At 38.1% G+C, this 26495-nt stretch overlaps 1 protein-coding gene across 2 annotated transcripts in view; it reads left to right on the top strand.

Annotated features, from left to right (window-relative positions):
* The window catches only part of ipo11 (importin 11), a 414929-nt gene that overhangs the window by 121409 nt on the left and 267025 nt on the right, over positions 1 to 26495 (top strand). For both annotated transcript variants that reach the window (XM_059989330.1, XM_059989331.1), the window contains exons 18-22: positions 5248 to 5281; positions 6088 to 6128; positions 12985 to 13101; positions 14278 to 14391; positions 19595 to 19710. In XM_059989330.1, coding sequence (XP_059845313.1) covers positions 5248 to 5281; positions 6088 to 6128; positions 12985 to 13101; positions 14278 to 14391; positions 19595 to 19710 — 422 coding nt within the window. The remainder of the gene's footprint in view (positions 1 to 5247; positions 5282 to 6087; positions 6129 to 12984; positions 13102 to 14277; positions 14392 to 19594; positions 19711 to 26495) is intronic.

Genomic DNA, 26495 nt, shown 5'->3' with positions numbered 1-26495 from the left:
AGCTACAGAAAACCAGTGAAGTGATGAAGAGAATCCAGGAGATATGACCAAATTGATTAAAAAAAAGAGCAAAATAGCATTATGAGTAACAAATGTTGCATCATGAATGAATAAAGAGATGAGGGCAGAACCGAAAAAAAGAAACAGGAACTAAGTATGTTCATAATGCAGAAGGACAAAAGATAACATTAAATAGGAAGAGTGGTGAAAAATGGAGAAAATAACAATGAAATCAAAAAGTAGAATGAAAGCTTCCTGAAGGCACATATCATAAAAAAGAAATCGGCATGTGGTTAAAGGCACACATATAATGATGCTGAATATCATGGCAAATTAGCAGGCTTTAAACAAAATTAGTTTGCAGCTGTATTTGCCTGGAGACTAAATCAAAAACTTTATTAAATTACACTTGTGTGAATCCCTGCAGCATGTAGTGGCCTTGTGATCTGTCTTGGATGCCAACAGCAAAATATCTTTAAAAAGGGTAAATCCTGATGGTGTGCTTGGTAGGACTTTGAAAACCTGTGCTGAACAGCTAGCAGGAGTGTTCAAGGACATTTACAATTTCTTGCTATAGTTCGAGGTTCCATCCTGCTTTAAAAGGACGACAGTCATACCATTGCCCAAGAAGAGCAGGGTGAGCTGTCTCAGTGGCACTCACATCTACTATGATGAAATATTTTGAGGTTGGTCACGGCTGGACTCAACTCCTGCCTAGGTAAGGACCTGGACATGCTGCAGTTTGCTGTAGGTGCACAGCAGATGCATTCTCACTGGCTCTCCATCTGGCATTGGATCACATGGACAAAAGCACTACCTCTGTCAGGCTGCCATTTATTGATTACAATTATACCCTCAATTTTAATCAGCAAGTTCCAAATCTTGAACCTCTATGCACCGCTCTGCAACTGGAGCCATGAATTCCTCTCCGGGAAACCACAGTCTGTGTGGATTGGAAATAATATCTCTTACATCCAAAAGGATGTAGGCAAAAGGCTGGTGACTATAGGCCAGTTAGTTTAACCTCTGTAGTTGGAAAAATGCTTGAAGCTATCATTTGTTATGAATGTGCCACTGCTCTGAGGGGCTGAAGGGTGCGGGGTAGCCTCCTCCTTTGTGAGAATCACAAGATCACTATTGAGTCAGTTCAGGAGACCCAGGAAATGAGAGAGAGACGTTTGGAATGTCTTGACCCCTCCGGCAATATAAAGCGACAGGAAACGGCCATTGTCTCTTGGAGACGGAATTATGTATTAAAATACTGTGCTTCGTGGAAGCCCTCAGGCAAAGTGGTCTGGTTGGTGGAGGGATTGCATCATCCCTACCTGATTGACATCTGCGACCCTGTGAGTCAGGATAAAAGAGTGTCTGTGGGAACAGCCCCTCAGACGCACCAGAAGAAACGCTAGCGATCCCGTAATAGCGGAGGCCGGTGGGGAGGCCACGTGCGTTCCGTTCCATTTGCCCTGGAACCGGTGTCCATTACCACGGAAGAATGGCTTTTAGCTAACAACGGGGAAACCAACTCCCAACGACTCTCGAAGGATTGACATCATAAAAGGACTGGGCAAGTTTTAACCTGTCTTTCTCTCAAACCAAAATGCTGCAGCTTGAACGAACTAAAAGTGACTTTTTATATTTCCATCGGACAATACATTATCCCCTAGACAACGATAGAGCTATTTCTTATTGATTATTATTATACCACGCGCTTTTAGATTTAGTATTGTTGACGTATATTATCTGTATGTTTGCATTGATATTATTTTGTGTATTTTTATCAATAAATACTGTTAAAATAGTACCATCAGACTTCAACGGACCTCTCTATCTTTGCTGGTAAGTGACCCAGTTACGGGGTTCGTAACACATTAAAGAAGAACTATTGAGGCATCTGGAAAGAAATGGATTCATCAGGCAGATGCAGCATGGATTCACCAAAGGCAGGTCCTGCTTGACAGACTTGCTGGAGTTCTTTCAGGATATAATGAGCACAGTGGATAGAGGGGAACAGATGGTTGGTACTTACTTGGATTTTCAGAAGGTGTTCGATAAGGTGCCTCATAAAAAAACTTATCCATAAGATAAGGATGCATAAAGTTGGGGGTGATGTATTAGCATGGATAGAGGCTTGGTTAACTAATAGAAAGCAGAGTTGGGATGCACGGGTGTTACACTGGTTGGCAATCGTGGTGAGTGGTGTGCCGCAAAGGTTGGTGCTGAGCCCACAACTTTTCATGATATGCATTAATGATCTGGAAGAGGGGACCAAATGTAATGTATCTTGCTGATTGCTGAAGTGTAAGTTTGTTGATTATACTAAATTGAGTGGGAAAGCAAATTGCAGAAGATACAGAGAGTCTACAGAGAGATAGGTTAAGTGAGTGTGCAAGGGTCTGGCAAATAGCATACAATTTTGGTAAATGTAAGATCATTCACTTTGGAAGGAAAAATGTTGGAGTTGATTTTTAATTAAGTGCTAAAAACTTGCAGCATGCTGTTGTGCAGAGGAATGTGGGAGTGCAAAAAGGTTGGTTTGCAGGTGCAGCAGGCTATCAAGAAGGCAAATGGGATGTTGGTCTTCATTGCTAGAGGGATTGAATTTAAGAGCAGTGAGGTTATGTTGCAGCTGTACTGGTAAGGCTACACCTGGAGTGCTGCATGCAGTTCTGGTCTCTACTTGTGGAGGGATATACTGGCTTTGGAGACAGTGCAGAGGAGGTTCACTAGGTTGATTCCAGAGATGAGGGAGTTAGACTATGAGGAGGGATTGAGGCTCCTGATTCTGAGGCTGTGTCCTCTAGTCTTAGACTCTCCCTCCATAGAAAACATCCTCTCCATGTCTGCTCCATCAAGGCCTTTCACCATTCGATAGGTTTCAACGAGCTCACTTTTCATTCTGAATTCTAGTGAAATCAGGCCCAGCCATCAAACTCTCTACATTTGAAAAGCCATTCAATCCTGGAATAATATCAGTAAACCTCCTTAGAACCCTCTCCAGTTTCAGCACATCCTTTCTGAGATAAGGGGCCCAAAACCATTCAGAAAACTCCCAAGTGGGGACTCGCCAGTGCTTTATAAAGTTAAAACATTATGTCCTTGCTTTGTCATCAGTGAAAAGGCTGAGTGGGTTTAAGTTCCTGGGTGTCAACATCTTTAAAGACCTAACCTGGGTCCTACATATTGATGCAATTACAAAGATGGCACAGCAGCATCTGTATTTCATTAGGAGTTTGAGGAGACCTTGTGTGTCAACTTGCAGTAGCTCCAAGTCCTTGCTTAGACAAGAGTTCATTCTAGCCATGGTAGGATGGTGTGGGTTGGATTCAAGGTTGCTCATATCAAGCATCAAGTTAAGAAGATCACTGTAGGTGGAGCTTTTGAGTATTTGGTGTGTTGATGGTTCGTACAACGCTGTGAGGATGGTTCATACATGTCATATTCAGTGTTACTCAACTGCTGTTCCACAAAAAGAGCTGCGGTCTTTATTCCAACTCAATAAGTGCAGCATACCATCCTGAATCATATTTGTAGCCATAGGAGCACTCTCTATCCCCTTTGAATTCTGCATTATTTTTCTTCTTGAGCTTTCTCTCAGCCATTGCATAGTGGTGCTATTGGTAGTGCTGTTTTCTCTCAACTTGTGGCCATTGTTCAGTTCCTGAGTGCAAAAAAAAAACTCAACAGTAGTTATACTGTCTCTAAACCCATATGGATTTCATCTGGGTGCCTTGGTTTTCCACATCCAAAATATGTGTTATTTGGAAGGTTACAAGCCACAGTGAATTGTCCTAGTCACTCATGTGCTAGCAGCTAGTATATAGGTACTGGTAGAATATTGGGAGAACTAAATTAAAAGTATACTCAAAGGTAAGGGTAATAGAGCAGAATTAGTGTTAACTCCATGCTTTATGGTTGGCAAAGACAGGTGAATGATATGTTTCCATGTTGTATGACTGTGATAAGCTTTCTTACAACTTCTGTGAGTGTAATATCAAGGGTTTGACCCTAAGTACACTTGAAGAAGAATCATCATTGTGCCAGTATTCATGCTAGTCCTTGGGAGAGCAGATATTCTTCTGCAGTCCTGTTTCCAGCTGTGTTAATCAATGATTGTCCAAGATATAGTCATGTCTTAAAGTTATTACTATGTTGCTGTTGTGTATTTTACCAGGTCTTACTCTGTGACATGAATACCGCTATTGTTAAATTGCATATTTCAAGTTTAATTCGAGCCACAGCACATGTAGATTAATATTGAAAGTATTTCTTTGTTGTGATGTGAAGCTTTCCACAGTATAAATTGTCATTCAACAAATAAAATGAATTTTAAAACTAGTTATTTGCTTTATGTTGAGCTAAATAATGGACTATTTTTATATAAGATTATGTATTCTGTGTGTGTGTGTGTGTTATTTTATGAAAAAACTTGTTTTAAAGCATTTGTAACTTGAGAAGACCTTGATGTTCTAGTGAACATTGCATTATGTTTGGACATATTGAACATTATGCAGACATTAGGCATTTTATGCTTTTAATAAATTTTGCCATGCAGTATTCACCTTCTGATTCTTGCAACCTCAGTAAAACATAGACGTTAGGAGATGCTCCAAAAACCATAAGACATAGGAACAGAATTAGGTCATCTGGCCCATCGAGTCTGCTCCGCCATTCAATCATGGCAGATCCTTTTTTCCTCCTCCTCAACCTCAGTTCCCAGCCTTCTCCCTGTAACCTTTGCTGTCATGTCCAATCAAGAACCTATCAATCTCTGCCCTAAATACACCCAACGACCTGGCCTCCACAGCTGCATGTGGCAACAAATTCCACAAATTCACCACCCTTTGGCTGAAGAAATCTCTGTTTTGAAAAGGAGCCCCTCTGTCTTGAGGCTGTGCCATCTTGTCCACAACTCTCCCACCTTGGGAAATATCCTTTCCACATCTACTCTGTCCAGGCCTTTCAACATTCAAAAGGCTTCACTGAGATCTCCCCTCAACCTTCTGAATACTCAGGATGTATGTGAAACTAACATTTAAAAAAATCCTGACCTGGGGTCATGATAGTGCCTGCCTGCAAGCATATCCATACCCTTGCTATAACATGGCACATTATATCAAGGTTGCATAATATTTAAATAGGTTGAGCTTGGATTGAAATAAGATTTAAGCAAATGTTATATTTTAATTTAGCTGTTGGTAATTTGGAACTTAAACACATATAATTTTAATTTATTTATTTCCTCAGGTGCGTCTTGAGACAGCTACAACCCTAAAACTTGATATCCTTTTCAGTGTATTTATAGATGTATTATTCTGACTTCATAGTTCCTTTTCTCTTGGAGATTTTATGCTAATTTTATTTTTATTGTAGTATTTAAGACCTTGTTGTATAAGTGATTGGTAGGATGACCACAGAAATTCTGATATTATTTATAAACTGTAAACTGTGTATGTGAAGAATGTGGTGAACAGTGGTTAAGGTAGATTAATCCAGAAATTTCATCAGGTTATCTTACCGCGAAAGGAATGTAATTCGCAACTTTGACCTGGCTGGTAGAATACAGTGAAATGTTATAATAAGTGAAGAAGTAGAGGAATTTGAGTAGTGCACACTGATGGAAAAGAATAAGTAGTTTGAAGATCTTGAACCAATAGTAAATGGAGGTTAGAAATGGGGATTTACCAAATAGGTTTATCTTGTCTCAAAATTTTGGCCAGTTGATCCATTTTCCTACCTTTATATTCATTTGCTGTTGCTTGGTAAATGTCATTTAATCTTACAGCCTTATCTGCTTTAATGAGTTAATAAAGTGGATTTAAATATAGTGCTATAAGTCTAATAAAGCCGTTAGTATATTTCTGCATTTTTAAATAACTGAAGAGCAATAGGCTCGAGGAAATTAACTCTAAGCATGAGTTTTCTTGCATAGATTCATTCCTTAATTTTGTAAGTTTATGATGCAGAGTTTTTTTAAGGTTCATGTTTTCAATTTTGTATATTGATGCTTTCTATCCTTAGGGTATATTGGATGAATTTGTTTGATATCAGTTTTACAAAAGTGTTAATCTTTAACTTGTTTATTACCTGTGGATGATTTCGAATTTAGAACAGAACAATTTTTACCAGTAAGTATTCTTTACATTTTATATTAGCTTTGCAAATTTAAAAAAAATCCAAAACAGTTTATTTTTAATTGGAGATTAGCAAACTTCAGAAAATTAAGTGACTCATTTCACCATTATTATAAATAAGAACATGAATTTTGATAGATATTATCTCTGAACTGAATGCATTATTTTCAATTGTATTTTTGTTAACTGACTGTCTAAGACAGCTGTCAATACATTTTTCTGTTTGTATCTAGTGTTCTTGAGTTTTCATAGTTGCCAGTTGTATGATTTCTCAAAATAATTGATTTAATCACAATAATATGCATCTAGAGATTTAAATAATAGACTCTAAAAAGAGTTTTTCTTTGTTTTTAATGAAACAAACCATCAGTTTTGTGTTCTTATGAATATCGTTATATTTAATTGATTTTGTTCTCCATGATCTAATATGAAAGGAATTGTCCTTACTATTTAAGATTGCTACTGTTTACTTAAGGTCTTATGTACAGTAGTTGCTTATGCTGTGACAAGCTGTGTAACTGTTGGTTGTATTATCTGCAAAGTAAAAAAAATCTTTTCAAGTTTGTATCCTTTTGATTGACTTTGCTCCCAATGCACTTAATGCATTCTCTGATATTTACTATAATCTGAAAGCAGGTTTTACAGCTTAGATTCAAGAGGCATAATTTTTGTATTATTCAATGATCTAGCTGTGGAATCTAAACTAACAGTGATTTCTTAAATATTTTGTCAAATATAAACTAATAAAACATGCTCACAACTCTCAGTTCAGATTTTATTTTTTATCTTCAAACTCTAGTAATCCTGAGTGAACAGGAAATTTCACAACTGAGCAAGGAAATTTAAAACTCTGAAAAAGGAAATTAAAATAACGGTGGCCAAGGTTTAATAAAAATGTGTTGGTAAAGATACATGAATGTTCAAATTAGTTGCCCTTTGCATCATTTGACACACCAGAAAATTTATATATTCAATATTAAATATATTAATTCCATTTGCTTTTATATTTTCTGAAAGTATCAGTTTAATCTTGCATGACATATTCATGAATCTCTGAGCATTCTCCTAAATTGTATGGTAGCTTATGAAGTGCTGTTGAATCTCACGTTCTAATACAGGATTGAAAAGTTTGTCCACACTTGAGCTTTGATAAAAATTCTTCTAATGTTATTTTAATATAAATTATTAAGTATGATGTTTATTGTTCATCTGTTGTCTGGATTTGCCAATGTGCCATTTTCTTGAGTTTGTGCAGTTTTCGTTGTCTTGTTTGGAGTGGTATGATGCAAATGAGCATTTTTACCTTTGCCACTTCAATGGCTGGAGTCACACATTTGCCAGAAGTAGATGATTTCCTTTACAACAATCCAATTGCTTCTGACATTTTTCTGAAACTAATTTAAGAAATGGGTCTCAATATTCTCAAACTGCTATGGTTGATTAGAAGTCATTTTTCATAGATCCCCATTCTATAGTTATAAATAAATACCCTGATTTACTTGTGCAGGATATTTGCCACTTCCTGTTGTCTTGCATAAATAACAAAACATCTTTGAAAAATGTGCATAGTTATTGTAATCTCTTTCCTAACTTTGTTTATCCTTTCAGTGCACATCATTCCACCTTGCTTCATTTCATTTTATGTACTTTTAATCATACTCTACTCACTAAATTTACAGATACCTGCAGAACTAATTCCTTTGTCATTTCCATACTTGCAAACAAATTGAGCATTTGGTTTTAAATAGTCCTTGTAAATTTAATAGACTGTGAGTATCTGAAATAAAAACAGGGAATGTTGGAAATGCTCATCAAGTCAGGCACATCGACAAAAAGGGAAACAAATTGATGTTTCAGACTGAAGTTCCCTAATTAGAATTTAAATACTTTTACCCATTTGTAAATGGTGTCTTTAGTGATCTTTCTTGTTTCAGTTTTCATGTGTTGATCATAGTTTTAGATAGCTTTCTTTGTGTGGAACTACACTTCTTATATTCCTTTTTAACTTCTTAATATATTTTATGCTCATTTTTATCTTCCTTTATATAATTTAAAATATATGCTCATGTTTCCTCTCAACTTACTATGTATTCACATAACGCACACTTTGATTTTTCATTAGGATGCTCTTGTACCTTATCCATGCCGTATGTCAGTATCTCCTATTGTTGGTCAACTGCAATTTTTGTTAATAGTCTGTCTGTTTAAATGACTGATTTCTAATTTTACCATTTAAAAAGTCTTTTCCAATTGTTGCCTTCATTAGTCCAAAATCCTCCTTCCCTCCCACACATCCAGTGTAGACCTTTGGCTGTTTTTCATGATGATCGATGTGTTGGTGTGTGTATCATCTACATGAATTCAGCCATTGCCTTAGTCATTCTTCTGTAAGTTTCTTTGTCTGATGCAGGGTTAGTCATGATCAGCAAGAATGGCTGGATGCTTTTCACTTACTGCTTTGACTTTGTAATCTTGCATTTCTGTGCCATAGACATGTCCTGTGTGGTTCTTTCTCATTTTCCACCATTAATGGCAAGCTTTGAGACCACTTTTGGAAAGCTTTGATTTATTGTCTGTTACAATCTTTGAAATATAGACATTTTATTTTTGTAGTTGCCTGCCCATTGTGAGTAGGCTAAATTAACTTGCCTGAATATGTGCTGCATTTTGGATGCAGATTTTGCATCAATAGATTTTTTTTGAAGGCAGTACCAATGGAAAATATAGTTTTGAAAAATAGAAATAATTGTTTTAAGTCTTTCAGCCACACAACAGTGACAGTGACCTCCTGATTTACATCCATCTTTGACTTCAGAAGTATACTGTACTTATAACATGGATGTTTGGTCGTGTATCCAAAAAGCATTGGCTTTGTAAAGACTACGCACCATTAGTGAGATGCAGAGTTCTTCACATATTACTGAATATGTTTACTATTTGCAAAGATCTGGTTTTAAGTCATTTGTAAATATCAAGTGGAGCATTTTGGTTTACAAGCTGTTGATCTATCTAATCCACCATTCTGCTTCAGCAAAAAGATCCAAGGATTGCATATCTGTGTTGTCCCGTCACAGATGTTAATGAAGAAATCTTGAAAAGTTCTAGTCAGCATCTTCATTTTAGCATTTAAATATAGAAAATCAAACACTGCCATTTGTGCAAAATTTTGGAAGGCTACGATTTTGGAAGATGACTAACATTTTGCTGTCCTTATTTGATTCCATTACTTAAGCCAAATGTTTTTTACAACATCCATGATATTTGATATTCACATAATTTGAGCACAAGATGCATACAAGTTATCTTGATAGTTTATCTTGAACTCTCTCCACAAACTCTTCCACTTGCCAAGAGGGTATACCTTTGTGAAGCATACACAAATAGTGTAAAGATCTTCATGCTGCTTGTGATGCTTTAGAGCTGTGGAATTCTGATCTGTTGTCCCTGAAACCTGAATTGAATGACCAGAATGGTATATTCTAAAAAATGTAGCCATGATCTGCCGAGGAATGAATGTTTGGAACTTTTTGAAGGTTGAGAGCAAGGGTATTCCCTTTGACTGCAAGCTTTTTTACTTATGGGGATGAACAGTCTGAGTATCTTGAAGTCTTGTGATGGCACCACAAACTTGCATTCCAAAAAATGAAACTAAATAAAACTTGGCAATGCTGAGTCCCAAGAATAACTGCTTGATTGCACACAACCAGTCATCCAGAGTTGGATAAGCAAGATGTACTGTGATAACTCCATATCTCAGTAAGGCAGGCATCTGAAATGACTGCTGAATGAGCACTAATATAAAATGGACAGCCCACCTTTCCAGGCTAATTTTAGAATCCAACCTCTATCATCTAGGCAATGAGAAGTGATAACTGGCTCTCATTACTACCTATGACTGTTGTAGCTTAGGTTCTTTATTTGCCAGCCATTTGTTGTTGTATTTTATGGGAAGCTTCTGGAGCTTTGTTTGAACATGCTGTTAATCTTAAAATTATTTTTAAAGGTTAGCTTTGTCACATGAACATTGAAACAAACAATGAAATGCTTCGTTTTGCGTCAGTGGACAACACAGTTCGAGGATGTGCTGGGGGCAAATCGCAAGTTTTCCCCACACTTCTGGCACCACTGTAGCATGCCCACAACCTACTGACCCTAACGTATACATCTTTTGGAATGTGGGAGGCAGCAAGAGCATCTGGGGAAGTCCCTATGCTCGTGTATGAAACATACAAACTTGTGGACATTGAACCCTAGTCATCTGAATGCTGGCTTTGTAAAGTGTTACGCTAATTACTATGCTAGGGGATTGATAAAGTTGCATGCATTTGATCTAGAAAGTTTAGGCTGGCAGTATCTTAACTGTCAAGTCAATCTCTAGACTTTAAAGTGCAGTTTGCATGGGAATCAGTTTCACATTGATATGTAAGATTCCACTAACAAATCAATTCTTCAATTTCATTTGAGGTTTCCTCTTGATTTTTGTGGAAAACTTGAATGAGTCAAAATTGTAGCATTTGTGAGCCTTGTTAAGCCATTTTGGCAGGCAGCATAGCCTTGGATGTTCAGCTTTGATATGGATTGCATTACCACTTAAGAAATGGTCAGCCCAGAAACCAATAACTATCAAAACATCACTTCACTTCATATCACCGCATATCACAGTGACATAGCCAATCAGATGTTAGTGTTTTGAATTCAGATCCTGAAAAGTCATCTTGTATTTGTTTGCTTGTTTGAACATATTGGTGATTGCTACTTCAGGCTGTGTACAAAATGGAAGAAATGAAGTGACAGTTCTAATTGAGTTGCCATTTACTTAGAATACAACGGACGCGAGCATTAATTTCTCCCATTTAAAAGACTGTTTTGATTGTATTTCATTTATTGAGAAGTTGAAGCCTGGCTACATGTTATTTCATTTTGTCAGGCAAAAACATAAGTTTGTGCGATGACTGAGCTAAAGATCCTTTCCTTTCCTCTTTGTGGAATTGTGTACAATGCTTTCTCTGAACATTTCTGTTTGTAAGCTTTTCCTGATTATCACATGTCATGGAGTGATCATGTAGACTACTTGTTTGCAGTCCAATTTTTTTGGAAATAAATAATCCACTTTTGTCCTTTAGGATTTGCAGCTTTGAATCTCATGTTGTGGGAGAACACTCAGATGAAGGTATGGTGTTTCATACAAAAGACTTCTGATGGGACATTGACTACCTTGGTTTTTCCACTCCCCTGACTTGCACCAACCTACCACTCTGAATTTCTAGCACTTCCCTCATTCAGAGCCAACCCCAGGATCATCATCAAATCTGCTGACAATGCTACCATTGTTAGAGTATGATGAGCAAACCTTGTCTTGTAGAGACCAAATATCACCTAATGGACATCTCGTGCTGCCTTCTGGACCATGAGCCCACCATTTACACAGGGCTATTATTTACTCTTCGGTTTTGTATGGTCTTTTGTTCCCTGCCATACCACACTTCCTCATGCAACCTGTTCTTTCCCCTGTCCTTTTTCCTATTGACAGACCATCATCCAGGGACCCAAATTGTCTTTCCAGGTGAAGCTGTCATGCACTTCTTGTCCTTGCGATATAATATATTCCAATGTGGTCTTTTTCATTGGCAAAACCAAGCACAAATTAGGTCATCATTTTGTGGAGTTCATGGGAGTGACCCTTAAGTCCTGGTTTCCTGCCATTTAATTCAACATTCCGCTCTCACTGATCTGTCTGTGGCTTCTGGCACTATTATAATAAAGTTCAACACAAACACATCACATTCCATCTGAGCACCTGTAGGACTTGATACAGATTTTTCTTTTTGTATTAGAACTGGTCATTTTTGCTTGTCTTTCTTTTTCCTTTTGTCTTTTTTATATAATCAGATTGTGCAATGTTGGCAATACATTAAGTGGACAGAAATGTTTCATCTTAACTACCTTGTTATTACATCTTACCAAAATATTACCTTTGATCCACCCATCTACTTTCCTTGCTGTCAAAAATAAATTATTTCTTTTTCAGTTCCAATGAAGAATTCTGGATCTGTAACAATAACTCTGTTTCTCTTCCCAAAAGAGGCTGCGTGATCTGCTGAGTTTTTCCAGCGTTCTATGATTTTATTTCAGCTTTCCAGCATCTGTAGTTCTTTTGAGTTTTTGATACAAAGGAGTTGCTTCTTCCCCAGTTTTAATGATACAGGAGTTTCAAGATGGAGATTTTATTGTCAGAACAAGTGTAACTGTACTGAAGTTCTCTCTGCATTTATTCTCTTTTGGCTTTCTGATAACTTGTAATATGCTAATCTCTCATAATTTTGAAGTTTTGACAGTTGTGGATCTAAGTGGTAAAAATATAGCAAGCATGAAGCTGGAAAGTTGGTATTTGTGGTATTAGCATCTTGTTATGCATGGAAGGAGTAATTCAGTGCAAAAAATTACATTTTCCAATCACTAGTTACAAAAAAAAGGGTGGGATGGGATTATGGGGGAAGTATAGGCAGCTATTTACCTTCTTGCTGGCAATGTGATATGATATAGAAATAAAAGATTTTGAACAATTCAAATAATAATTTCTTCCTAGCACAAATGTATTGTCTTGTCAGTGGATTTTGTCCTTATTCTGTTTTTGTATGATTTTCATTTTATTCAATATATGTATGCTGTAATTGATTTACTTATTTTATCTTTTTTTTCTTCTATATTATGTATTGCATTGAACTGCTGCTGCTAAGTTAACAAATTTCACGACACGTGTTGGTGATAATAAACCTGATTCTGAAATAAACTTATTGCTTAAAGTAACTTAGAAAATTGGGGTGATTGTAAATTTATTTTCTTTTTGTAGTACTTGGAAACTATTTTCAGTCTACTCTTCCAATTGCTGCAACAAGTCACAGAATGTGATACAAAGATGCATGTTTTGCATGTCATTTCTTGTGTCATCGAACGAGTTGGAATGCAGGTAATGTCTTAGAAATATGCACATCTTATAACACTTACTGCAGAAGTGTTCTAATTATTCAAACTGAAAACTTGATCACGTACAAATTTGGTTTTCATTCTAACGATGATAGGGCTGACATTTGGTGAGATTTATTCATTTTTTTGTAATTCAATTTTTTATTATTATTTATTCTTATTTTACGAAGCAGCACAGCATATCATAGAGCAGATACAGTACAGCATATTTACATAGCCACCCCAATGACAGGAAAACATAAAACTAAGAAACAGAAAAAAACTTCTAATTTAAGTTTAAATTAACATACAACCAAAATGGATTCTTGCACTTTTCCCTCACTGTTAATTCTTCCCAACATGTGTTCATATGATGAAATCTTAACCATTTCCTCAGTCCATTCCCTCACAGTGGGACATCTGGGTTTTTTCCAGTTTTGCAATATAATTCTTGCAGCTGTGATGAGACCCACCTTTAAAATAGTAAATTTGTCATTGTTTACATTAAGTATCATTGTCCTAACACCCAAGAGACAAAGCGGTGGACACAAGGGCAGTGTAGGACCTGAACAATTCCCCAACAAATCAAGAACTTTACACCAAAATGGACGAACCATGGAACACTCCCAAATCATGTGAAAATATGTGCCCACCTCATTTTTACATTTCCAGCATAAATGATTATCAACAATCCCCTTTTTGTAGAGTCTAGTTGGTGTCCAATAATACCTGTGTACTATCTGATACTGAATAAATTTCCCTCTCGCTTCCCTAATATGTCTACCTACATTTGATAAAATATTTGGCCACTCATTATCTTCAATATCGCTTCCAAGATCCTTCTGCCATTCTGCTTTGAGATTGTTACACAGTTTACCCACAGAGTGCTTGAACATTTTATAAAATACTGATGCTTTATGAACTTCCTGTGGTAGTGTAAAGTATTCAGTTAAAGGGTTACTTTGTGGGTCACCACAAATTTATTCATATTTGAATGTAGAAAACAAATGGTAGATAATGTGGAAAGTTACGTTTGATTGCACCCTTGTTCAGCGACTAGTTTTGTACTTATTGTTTTAAGTGTGTTTTGAACAATTATTGTATATTTGAACAATTATGGTATAGTTGAACTTGTTTGCTGCTTCAAATTTTGATTCAAGATTTCTTTTTTAAATTATAGATTCGGCCTTATGTTGGATGTTTGGTACAGTATTTACCATTGCTTTGGAAGCAGTCTGAAGATCACAATATGTTGCGGTGTGCAATTCTCACCACACTGATTCACCTAGTTCAGGTACAGTTTGAATGAATGTATTACCTTGTCATTGAGTGTGAACTTGTACTGAAATTGTTCTTTCTTCAGCTTTTCTGAGAGTCCAATTCTATGGCACGAGATTTGTTTGTATTTCTTTTGCAAGGATTCTTATCACCAAGACTGGCTTGTGATTGAAACAATAATGGGCTTCCGTTGCTCAATGTTTTATTTCAACAAATCATCAATTTTGGAGAAATGAAACAATTTTGTCCCAATTTTGCAGTGGTTTGATACTTTTTCTTGGACTGGATTTAAGTGGCAAGAGAAAATCTGCAGATTTTTGGGAAGATTTAGTCCTCCTTGAAAGGTCTCTGCCTGAAATATCAACTATACTCTTTTCCATAGATGCTGCCCGGCCTGCTGAGTTCCTCCAGCATTTTGTGTGGGTTGCTTGGTTTTAAGTGGCATCAAATTCAGACACAAATTCATCTGAACCTGTTAATGTTGAAGACTTTGTACCTTTAATAGGAGAGTTATCTCACAGAGTAATCAAGTATCTTTCGTGGTCACTTTCATGGCATCATGCTCATCGCCAACATAGCAGATTTTGGAGAATAAAGGATGACAGCATAATGCCCCATGATTGAGAGGAAGTGGCTTAAGGCCTAAAACTGACAAGGAAATTTCCTGATTACCATCTAATTGCCTTCAGCTAATGAATTAGTAGAACACTACTTGGAAAAGGATGTTAAGAACAGAAAGGAGTCACTAATGGTGGGACCTCAGTGTTCAACTTCATGACTTAGTAGTATTAAACTTGACCAGATAGGTGATAAGGGAACCTGCCTAAAGGAAAATGTATTGGATCTCCTAATTAACATATCTTTCATAGATTCATCTGAGATGGTATTTTTAAATAAGACGAATAAGCTCTTTTTAAAATCTCCCCTAATGCTCCTGTGCTCTAGGGAATAAAGATCCAGTATGGCCAACCTCTCCCTATATACTTTGGCCTTCTGGTCAAAACAGTATCCTTGTAAATCTCTTTTGCATCCTCTCTAGTTTGACAATGTCATTGTTGTAAAGGGTGATTAAAAACTGTACACAATACTCCCAAGTGTGGCCTCACTAGTGACTTAATAAAATTGCAGCATAATGTCCCTTCTCCTATGGCTACATCCACACTACACTGGATAAATCTGTAACCGAAGCTCTTTCTCTTCGTTTTTACCCTCCGTCCACACTCAAACAGCGTTATTGTCCCCCGAAAACGGAGGTTTTCAGAAGCACTCTCCAAAGTGTGTAATTTTGAAAACGCTGGATTGACCGGAGCAGTGTGGACGGGATAACTGGAGAAATCTAAAAACACAGTCATGACGTGCCAGAACAGATGGTGACAGCAGCGCGCCATTTCATTGTTTTCTTGAATGCAACTTAACAATTTCAGAGCAGACGGCAACGAGACTGAAGCCACAGGAGTTAAAAATGTACTCACCAAATACTTTGACCCATAACTTACTGATTAAATAAGTATACTCACTTTGCCCTGTTTTCTGTCCTTGCTTGTATGAAGGTGGTTTACCTATTTATGCAAGTACTTCTCTGACAATAGATGTGTAACAGCCTAATGTAACATTGTATGGAAATACAAGATAATACTGATGTAGACATGTTTTATACATTTAACAAAGGGCTTTATTAATGCAACAGAGTTCATAGTTTTTCACTGTTCGTCGTCAGCCGGGTCATACTGTCCGTGAACTCCCTGTCGGTTGCCTCCATACGCTCCAGTATTTGTTTTTTTTTAACTTTTAAATCCTTCTGCGTGAGATCCAGCAGCTGTCCGTTGTTTAAATTTTTCTAGTTTGTAACTGCCCAAACGAGCACTTTCACGGCGAGATTCAACACCAAACATGTCGCTTGTTTTCTGTAGAAGTGTCCTGCGCATGCGCGGTAGGAAGAGATTCGCCAAAATATCCGTTTTAATGTGGACAGAGATACTTTTAAAAACAGCTAATGTGGACAGAATGCCCTGACTGATAAAGGCCTTTATGTTAAATATCTACGTCACCATACCTTCCTTGCGTAGCTGCTTTCAGTGAACTGCATTTGCACTTCCAATTACCTTTGTCCAAGACATTCATCATTGCTCTGTCATTATCTGTATAAGTCTTACCCTGGTTTGAATGTCCAAAATTCATTATGTCACTGTTACGAACCCCGTAACTGGGTCACTTACCAGCAAAGATAGAGAGGTCAGTTGAAGTCTGATGGTACTATTTTTAACAGTATTTATTGGTAAAAATACACAAAAATAATATCAATGCAAACATACAGATAATATATGTCGTCAATACTAAATCTAAAAGCGCGGGTATAATAATAATCAATAAGAAATAGCTCTATCGTTGTCTAGGGGATAATGTATTGTCCGATGGAAATATAAAAGTCACTCAAGTTCATTCAGGCTGCAGCCTTTGGTTGGAGTCAAGAGAGAGTTTTAGAAGCTTGCCAGCTTTTCCTTTTTATGATGTCGATCCTTCCAGAGTTCCATTGGTGTTGATTTCTCCTTTAGCTAAAGCCATTCTTCCGTGGTAAGGCCCCAATCCCGGCAAAGGGAAAGGACACACGCAGGCCCCCCCACTGGCTGTTGCTATTAAACGCTGTCACAGGTTTTCTAGCTTTTCTCCTGGTGTGTCTAAAGGGGTTGTTCCCCAGACCCTCTTTTATCCTTACTCACGGGGTCTCAGATGTCAATCAGGTTGGGATGATGCAATCCCTCAACCAGCCCACTCTGTTCATTCCCTGAGGGCTTCAATGAATAGTACAGTACTCAGTACACAATTCCGTCTCCAAGAGACAATGGCCGTTATCCGTGGCTTTGTCTTTCGGAGGCCCAGGACACATTCCAAACCTTGAGGATTCTGCGTGTCTCTCTCTCATTTCCTGGGTCCCAGACCCAAATTAATAGCGATCTTGCAATTCTCAAAAAGGAGGGGGCTACTTTGTACCCTTTGGCCCCTCAGAGTTGTGGCACATTCGTAACATCACACTTAGCAAACTTGAAATCCATTTACCATTCTTCATCCCATCTCCCTAACTGACCAAAATCTCTTTATGATTCACTGTATCCTTCTTCACTATCAACAAGACTCTCAAAATTGGTAACATTAGCATCTGTCTAATCATGCCATGGACATTTATATCAAAGCCATTTACATAATTAATGATAACAGAGATCCCAACACTGACTTCTGGGGCACCCCACTTGTCAATAGGGCTCTAATCAGAGAATTGGCCTGCAGTCACCACCTCCTGCCTCCTATCATTGATCTAACTCTGAATCCACCTGGCTAGCTGTCACTGAATCTGATGAAACCTAACTTTCCAGGTGAACCTGCCATGTAGGGCCTTGTCAAAGGCTTTACTAAACACCATGCAGATGTCATCCACTAGCTACCTTTATCTGTCCCTTAGTCTCCTCTTTGAAAAACTCCAAAACAGTCATCAGATATGACTATCCAAATGATGGTAGATCTTGTGCTTCAGATTTCTCTCATGACTTCCTACAACTGAAGCCAAGTTCATTGGACTATGCTTGCTAGTGTCGATCTCAGACAGATCCTATCTAATGCCCTCAAATTTGCCCCTGCTTGAGTTCAAGACTTTAACCTGTGGAATTGTTTTATCCCCCCATTGTGATTACTGGACCCAAAGTGTTTCCCAACTGCTACTTCAGTTATTTGGACTTGTATTGCTCTTTTCAAAATAGGTTCTTCAATAATCTTTATAGTTTGAGTTGTTTTATGTTTAAAAGTATTTTAATTTTATGATTTGAATTTTCATGTTCATTTTTGAACTTAATTTGAATATTTCTAAATATCAACATGTTAGAAGCATTGAAAGATTTTAATGGCTTTGAAAAATTTGACAATCTAAGTAATGTTTAAGCTAGCCAGCTTTCAATTTTCTGGAAGGAGGTTGTACACTTCTGCCACCAGACCCTATCTATTTTGTATTATAAAAATGTGCACAAGGTTTTTGTGTAGGTGTCACTATTTACTGAGCTGACATGGAGGGACAAACTTGGTGATTGGAGATCTGGATAAGGTATTGATGACCTTTTACCACGGACTAGCTTTTACCATGAGTGCTGGCCACTTAAGGCTGACCACAAACTCTGTGCCAGGAGAGTCAGTTTTCTACTAAGATGCCAATGGATCCTCTATAAAAATGCTCAAAAACTGAGCTAAACATAAGTGGATGTTGCAGTTCTATGCTGTTTGACACTTTGTGGCCAGGAAACCTGTCTCTCCTCTAAACCCGTGCCAAGTTATCCTGGCACAATTATAGCAGATTCCTGTTTTCCAGCAAGATAATGACTCCAAGCATTAAGCCTACACAGGAATAGCTTAAAATCAACAGGAAAGTTAATGTCCTGTAGTGGCCAAGTCAGAGTCAAAACCTCAATCCAATTGAGAATTTGTGGCTGGACTTGAACAGGGCTGTTCATTTATGATCCCCATGCAATCTGACAGAACTTGAGCAGTTTTGTAAAGAAAAAAGGGGAAAAATTGCAGTGTCCAGATGTGCAAAGCTGATAGAGACGTATCCACATAGATTCAAGGCTGTAATTGCTGCCAAAGCTGCACCTACTAATTACTGATTTGAAGAGGGTGATTAATTATGCAATCAATTATTTTGTGTTTACTATTGTAATAAATTTAGATCAATTTGTAGAAATTTGTTTTCACTTTGACATGAGTCTTTTCTCTTCATCAATGTCAAAATAGCCAAATTAAATCCATTGTGATTCAACATTGTAAAAGAATAAAACATGAAAACTTCCACGGTGGTGAATACTTTTTATAGGCACTGTATACAGCTGTGTTTCAATTATCCTTAAGAATTATTTTACTTGTTTTATTTTGAATAAAGTACACATTGTTGACAGGAAGTTCAGTTCTCTTGATAATTCTTCCTTTATATCAACAATGTTTCATACTTCTGTTTAGTTGCTGTATTTTCTGGACTTTTTCCCCTTCCTTTGTTGTTCTTCTTGACTTTGTTAAATGCATTCTTACTTATAATTTTCCTTTATCTGCAGGTAAGTTATTTTCATCAGATACATTTGGATGTAATATGCATTTGAACCCATTTTGATTATACTGTTGTTACTTATATTACTATGTTACTTATGTAGTGGAATTATTTGCTCACTTTTCCTGCTATTTATCTCTAGGGCTTGGGAGCAGACAGCAAAAATCTCTATCCATTCTTGTTGCCAGTCATTCAGTTGAGTACAGATGTTGCACAGCCTCCCCATGTTTATCTCTTGGAAGATGGTTTAGAATTATGGTGAGTAAACTTTCTTGTGAACAAAACAATAAGCAAAGCACTGTTGTATATGCTAATAATTGGTATATTGTGGCAGCAGCATTCACTTATTGGACAGGATCTTGTTGGAAAACATTCAATGTTCTGTGGCAAATAGGAATATTCATTCTGTTTCAGTTTTTGAACATTCAAGATTTTATGCCTAAGTATGCAAATGCCCTGAACTTGTTGGCATTTTTTCAAAATTCCAGAAGTTCAAAGATTATTAGTTCAGCAACTTAGGTTGGCTTTGCTGGAGTGTAATGAAAATTGTTGTTGGGGGCTTTGACCCATTGAAGGGTCTTGGCCTGAAACATTGACTGTTTACTCCTTTCTATAGATCCTGCCTGACCAGCTGAGTTCCTCCAGCGTTTTGTGTGGGTTGCTGGAAAATGATGCTGGAGATGTAATTGGGGGCAAAGAAATGACAAGCGAACAATAAATGTTTCATTTCACTCTTCACTGTAGAACACACCAGCAGGATGCCAGAAATTTGAGAGTGTCAGGGTAGGAGTAAGTGTAGTTGCTGTTAATAAGGAGAAGTTGCTTGGGAAACTTGAAAGGTCTCATGGTAGATAAGTCACTTGGAACTGATAGCTGTCACCCCAGAGTTCTGAAAAAGATAGCTGAAGAGATTGTGGAGGCATTAGTAATGATCTTTCAAGCATCATTAGATTTGGGAATGGATCTGGAGGACTGAAAATTTGTAAATGTCATTCCATTCTAGGGAGGCAGAAGAAAGGTAACTATAGGCCAGTGGTTGGGAAGATCTTGGAGTCTATTGTTATTTTGGGGTACTTTGACAGACATGATGATGTAGGGCAAAGTCAGCATGGTTTCCTTAAGGGGAAGTATGTTGGAATGCTTTGAGGAAATAACAGGCTGGATAGACAGTGAGTCAGTGGATATTGCTTACTTGGATTTTCAGAAGGTTTTGAAAAGGTGCCACATGTGAGGCAGCTTAACAAGAGCCCATGGTAATACATGAAGGATACTAGCACAGATAGGATATTGGCTGACTAGCAGGAGACAAAGAATGGAATAAAGAGGCTGCCAGTGACAAGTGGTGTTTCCCAAGGATCGGTATTGGGACTGCTTCTTTTCATAGAACCATAGAACACTACAGCACAGTACGCCCTTCAGCCCTCCATATTGTGCTGACCCATATAATCCTTAAAAAAAGTACTAAACCCACACTAACCCATAACCCTCCATTTTTCTTTCATCCATGTGCCTGTCCAAGAGGCTCTTAAATACCCCTAATGTTTTAGCCTCCACCACCATCCCTGGCAAGTCATTCCAGGCACTCACAACCCCCTGTGTAAAAAAACTTACCCCTGATGTCTCCCCTAAACTTCCCTCCCTTAATTTTGTACATATACCCTCTGGTGTTTGCTTTTGGTGCCCTGGGAAACAGGTACTGACTATCCACTCTACCTATGCCTCTCATAATCTTGTAGACCTCTGTCAAGTCCCCTCTCATTCTTCTACGCTCCAAAGAGAAAAATCCCTGCTCTGCTAACCTTGCTTCATATGACTTGTTCTCCAAACCAGGCAACATCCTGGTAAATCTCCTCTGCACCCTCTCCATAGCTTCCACATGCTTTCTATAATGAGGTGACCAGAATTGAACACAATACTCTAAGTGTGGTCTCACCAGAGATATGTCAACGATTTGTATGATGGGATTGATGGCTTTGTGGCCAAATTGACAGATGATGTGAAGGTAGGTGGAGGGGGCAGGTAGTGATGAGCAAAAAGGAAGGATTTGGACAGATTGGAAAAATGGGAAAAGTGGTAGATGGAATATAGTGCAGGTAGGTGTATGGTCATGCACTTTAGTAGAAAGAATAAACAAATAGGCTATTTTCTAAACTGGGAGAAGAATTTAAAAAGTCAAGAGATGCAAAGGGAATTGAGAATCCTTGTGCAGAATTTCCTGAAAGTTAACTTACAGGTTGAGTTTGTGGTAAGGAAGGCAAATGCATTGTATTCATTTCAAGAGGACTAGAATATAAGAGTAATGCTGAGGCTTTATAAGGCAATAGTCAGACCACACTTGAAGTATTGTGAGCCAGTTTTTGGCCTCTTAACTAAGAAAACACATGCTGACATTGGAGAGGTTCCAGAGGAGGTTCATGTGAGTGATTTGGAGAATGAAAGAGTTAATATATGAAGCACATTTGATGGCTCTGAGACTATACTTGCTGGAGTTTAGAAGAGGTGATCTCATTGAAACCAAGGAAATATCGAAAGAACTAGGCAGTGAATGTGGAGAGGATGTGTCTATAATGTGTAAGTCTAGGGCTGGAAGGCACAGCCTTAGTTTAGAGGGACGTCCTTTTAGAAGAGAGGTGAGAAGGAATTTCTGTAGCCAGAGCGTGGTGAATCTGTGGAATTCATTGTCATGGTCGGCTGTGGGGTTAAGTCATTGAGTATATTTCAAGCAGAGCTTGATAGGTTCTTGGTTAGAGCATGAAGAGTTACATGTAGAAGACAGGAGTTTGGGGCTGTAAGGGAAATGGAGTAGCCATAATAAAATGGCAGAGCGGGCTCGATGGGCCAAATGGCCTAATTCTGCTCCTATATCTTATGGTCATGTGGTCTTACCGTCCCTCAAGCTGCTAGAGTGCAGGTCACGTTCATCCTGTAATTATCTGTAGTTCAGATGGAGGCTCAGTACAGGGAGGCTCTTCCATGTGAGCTCTAATTCCCCAGGTGGAGCACCAGCAGTTGTGCCACTAGCAGGACCACTGCCTTGAAGTCGGAGCTGTGCTTTTTAGTTTTGTTTTACTTCAGTTTGAAACTTCATACAATGCACATCGATTGAATTACCACGCTCTTTTGCTCGTTTTGTTAATGTAAAGGTTCACTCTTTAGACTTTGTCTCTGTCGAGCTGTATTTGTAGTTTGTCACAAACGTTGCACTTCTTTCTATTATTAAAAGTGTTTACTTGCTTCGTTAACTTTTTCAGTCGCTCACACACTTGATGAAACCAACCACACGGTATTATTTCTAAATCGGTAGCAATCATTTTCTGTATTTTAACATATTTCTTCTTCTTCTCAATAGTCCGAACCTGTTTTTCTTTCAGACAATAGAGAGTGACATAAAGAGGAAGTTATTACCACTTTTGTTTATGCGCCCAAAATTCTCTCTCTGTCTTGAAGCATTCTGTGTAACTGCATTCTGCGAATATTCTGCCTACCATATGAAATTGCAAGATTCTGGTGTAAATAGCAAGATTTCAAATTCCAGGACCTTTTAGCAGTCAGGGACAAGGCATAAAATTTATTGCTTAACAGTAGTTTATTAAGAATTAATGGAACAAAGAAAACAGAAACAGGACAGTGATAGGAGTCTTACTACTTCAAAGAAAAGCTAAAGAAAAGGATGGTGCTAACATAAAAATGAGAAAATTGCATAGATAAAGATAATCCAATTGGAAAATACTGTAACAAAATTGGCCAATGAGAAAATATTCCTCCAGAACAAAGAAGCTAAGAAGCTTCCAGAATTATACTTCGGACAGCCACTGTAGACGTTCCCAACCTGGGGTTCACGGAACCCTTCGAACCCTTGGTAGGGGTCTGTGGCATAAAAGAGGTTGGGAATCCTTTCACTAGAGGAGCTTAAACTGTTATGTTTATGAAGGCTATTTAAAATACAAGTTAAACTACAAGGAAAAATGACAATTAAAATTGAACAGTTGAATCCACCCACTTCCTTTCTCTTTACACTAACTAGCTTCCCTTCATACTGATGTAGGGCTTCAACCAGAAATGTTGAAAATTTCTTCCCTCTCCTTGTATGCTGCTCAGTCTACCATTTAATCTAGTTTTGCTCTTGCTGGTAGATATTGTTCCAGTTATGTCTTTGTTATTCTACTAGGCATTTATTTTCACCTTTAATGTGTTTTGTTTTTATTTTTGTTCCTTCAAGTTTGATGAACTTATGCAACTGAAGCACAAACCTTGCAACTAATTAGGGCAGCAGGAGTGCAATTGTCTCACAGTTCCAGTATTCTGGGTTTGATTCTGATCTTGGATGCTATCTACTGTACGTGGAGTTTGCATTTTTTTCTCTGTGACCACGTGGGTTACCTCCAGATGTTTTAGTTTCATCCACATTCTGACAAATTACGGGCTGGTTGAATAACTGGCCACTAAATTACCCCTAAGGTAGATGACTGGTGGAGGAATCAGGAAAGAGCTGATGGGCAAGTGTGAGAGAGTATATTATAAGAAGTAAGTCGGGGAACAAGATTGTTCTGAACTAATGGCCTTTTATGTTATAAAGGATATATGAGATTTTAATTCTGTCACCTCAGGACTTGGCAATGTATGCCATACTTAGAGCTTTGCATGACAGAAAGCCAGAATTCATCTTAACTGGTGAATGATTCTTCTGTTGTATATGTGCTTTCCTATTTATGATGCCACTATTTCCCATCAGATAGCAGTTTAGACAAATTCCTAGAATTTGACATTTGTAATATCCTTAAGATGATTGAATGATCAAATACATTAAAGAATTTCCATGAAAAAATCAAGAAATCAAAACATTTTAAGGCACTTTAAGCATTTTATAGTGAGAAGTGAATTTTCAAACTAATGTGAGAGGAACTTGACAAAACACATTACTCCGACTCCAGTGCTCTTCACCAGACCCATTCGCTCAGTGCCAACAAAATTGAATGGCTGATTTGAATAATCCTGTATTTAGCATGCAGAAAAGTGAATGGTGAGGGAATTATCTCACTGAACTATAATCTATCCGTGATCTCTTAAGCTATTAGTCTATGTCTGGTTGCAAGTAGAAATTTTATACTTAAGTTTAATAATTCTGTTTTTAGACATTGATTGAACTGCCAGCCATGTAATAAAAAACCTGAAGTGTTTAATCATGGATAGAACTGTATAAAATTGCAGTAATTATCTCAGCAAAAAAATAATACTGTTACATGGAAACCAATTTTCTGTCATTCTATTTCAATGGATTCTGCATTTACTTTATTGGCTAGGGAGTGCTTTGGAATATCCAGTGGCCATAAAAGGCATTGTATGAATGTGGTGTTGCTGTAACTGATACTCCTGTATATGAGATCAATAGATGCCTGCCATACTGGGGCAACATGACCAGACTTCAGAGTGGAAATTTTTGTTTGACAGCAATTTGATGGAGCCACATATTCTAATAGCTAAAAGGATGAGGTGACATTTCTCACCAGATGCAATCTGTTACCCAATCTCACACGTGCACCGTGCACAATATTTGCATCTGATAACGAGGTTCATTCCTTTTACTGAGAGAGGGTGCCAGGCTTGCAATCCAGTTTTTGCTTCACCTTAGCTATCTGCATTTACTAGTAACTGAGTCTGCTTCTCAGAACTGTATTTCCAGTATCTTTGGTAATCAAACCGAATGGGGGAAATAAACAAATTACTTTCTACAAGGCAAGCCTAACATCATAAAGAGCTGTGATGCTTCTCTGGCAGATGAGCTAAACACTACGCAAGCTTTGAAAGGGAAAATACGACTACATCTGTGCAAATCTTGCAGAATGTGGTGGCCCTGTGATTTCTGTTTCAGAGGCTGACACCAGAATATCTTTCCAGTGGGTGAACACTCATCAGGCCATGATCATGTACTTGGTAGGGCACTGAAAACCTGTGCCAACCAGCTGGCAAGAGTGTTCAAAGACGTATTCAATCTCACTGATGTATTTGGAGGTTCCCACCTGCCCAAGAAGAGCAAGGTGTTTTGCCTGGCCCAGTAGCATTCACATCGACTACAATGAAACATTTTGAGTGGTTGCCCATGGTTAGAATGAACTGCCAAAAAAGGACCTGGACTTGCTGCAATTTGCCTATCGCCACTATAGGACTATAGCGGATGTAATCTCATTGGCTCTGCACTCAGCATTGGACCACTTGGGCAACAGCAATATGTATATCAGTGATTACAGCTCAGCATTCAATGCCACCGTCCCTCGGTACTAATCAATAAGTTTCAAAACTTGGGCTTCTGTACTTCCCTCTCAACTGGATTTTTGAATTATAGGGAGACCACAGTTATTGAGGATCAGAAATGACATCTAGACCTCACTGACAATTAACACAGGCACATCTCAAGGTGTACCACCTTCCTGGAGTGCTTAGCCTGCTTCTCTACACCCATGACTGACTGGTTGGGCACAATGGAAATAGCAGCTACAAATTCGTTGATGACTTAGCTGCTGTTGGTAGAATCTTAGATGGTGACGAGGAGATGTACAAGAGTGAGATATTAGCTAGTTGAGTGGTGTTGCAACAACAACCTTGCACTGAACGAGGAATTCAAGAAATTGAAATGAACGTCAGGATGGAGACACACTAATCCTCACTGAATGGTCAGCAAGTGAAAGAATGAACAGTTTCAAAATCTGTCCTGACCCCAACATATTGACGAATGCACACCAGTGACTATATTTCATTAGGTGTTTGAGGAGATTTAGAATGTCATCAAAGAGCCCAACGAATACTCAGCAGGTACTCGGCAGCGCATTCTAACTCACTAATTCACTGTCTGGTATGGTGGGGCCAATGGACAGAATGGCTAAAAGCTGCAGAGCATTGTAAACTCAGCCAGCTCCATCATGGGCTCTAGCCTTCCTGCATCAAGGCTATCTTCAATAGGCAATGCCTCAGAAAGATGGCACCCATCAACAAGGACCCACCACTCAGGGCATATGCCCTCTTTTCATTACTACTATCAGGGAGGAGGT

Source organism: Hypanus sabinus, chromosome 14 (genome assembly GCF_030144855.1).
Source record: "Hypanus sabinus isolate sHypSab1 chromosome 14, sHypSab1.hap1, whole genome shotgun sequence".
In the NCBI taxonomy this organism is placed as follows: Eukaryota; Metazoa; Chordata; class Chondrichthyes; order Myliobatiformes; family Dasyatidae; genus Hypanus; species Hypanus sabinus.
Note: the sequence above shows the minus strand (reverse complement) of the source record. Positions and strands in the feature narration are given on the sequence as shown.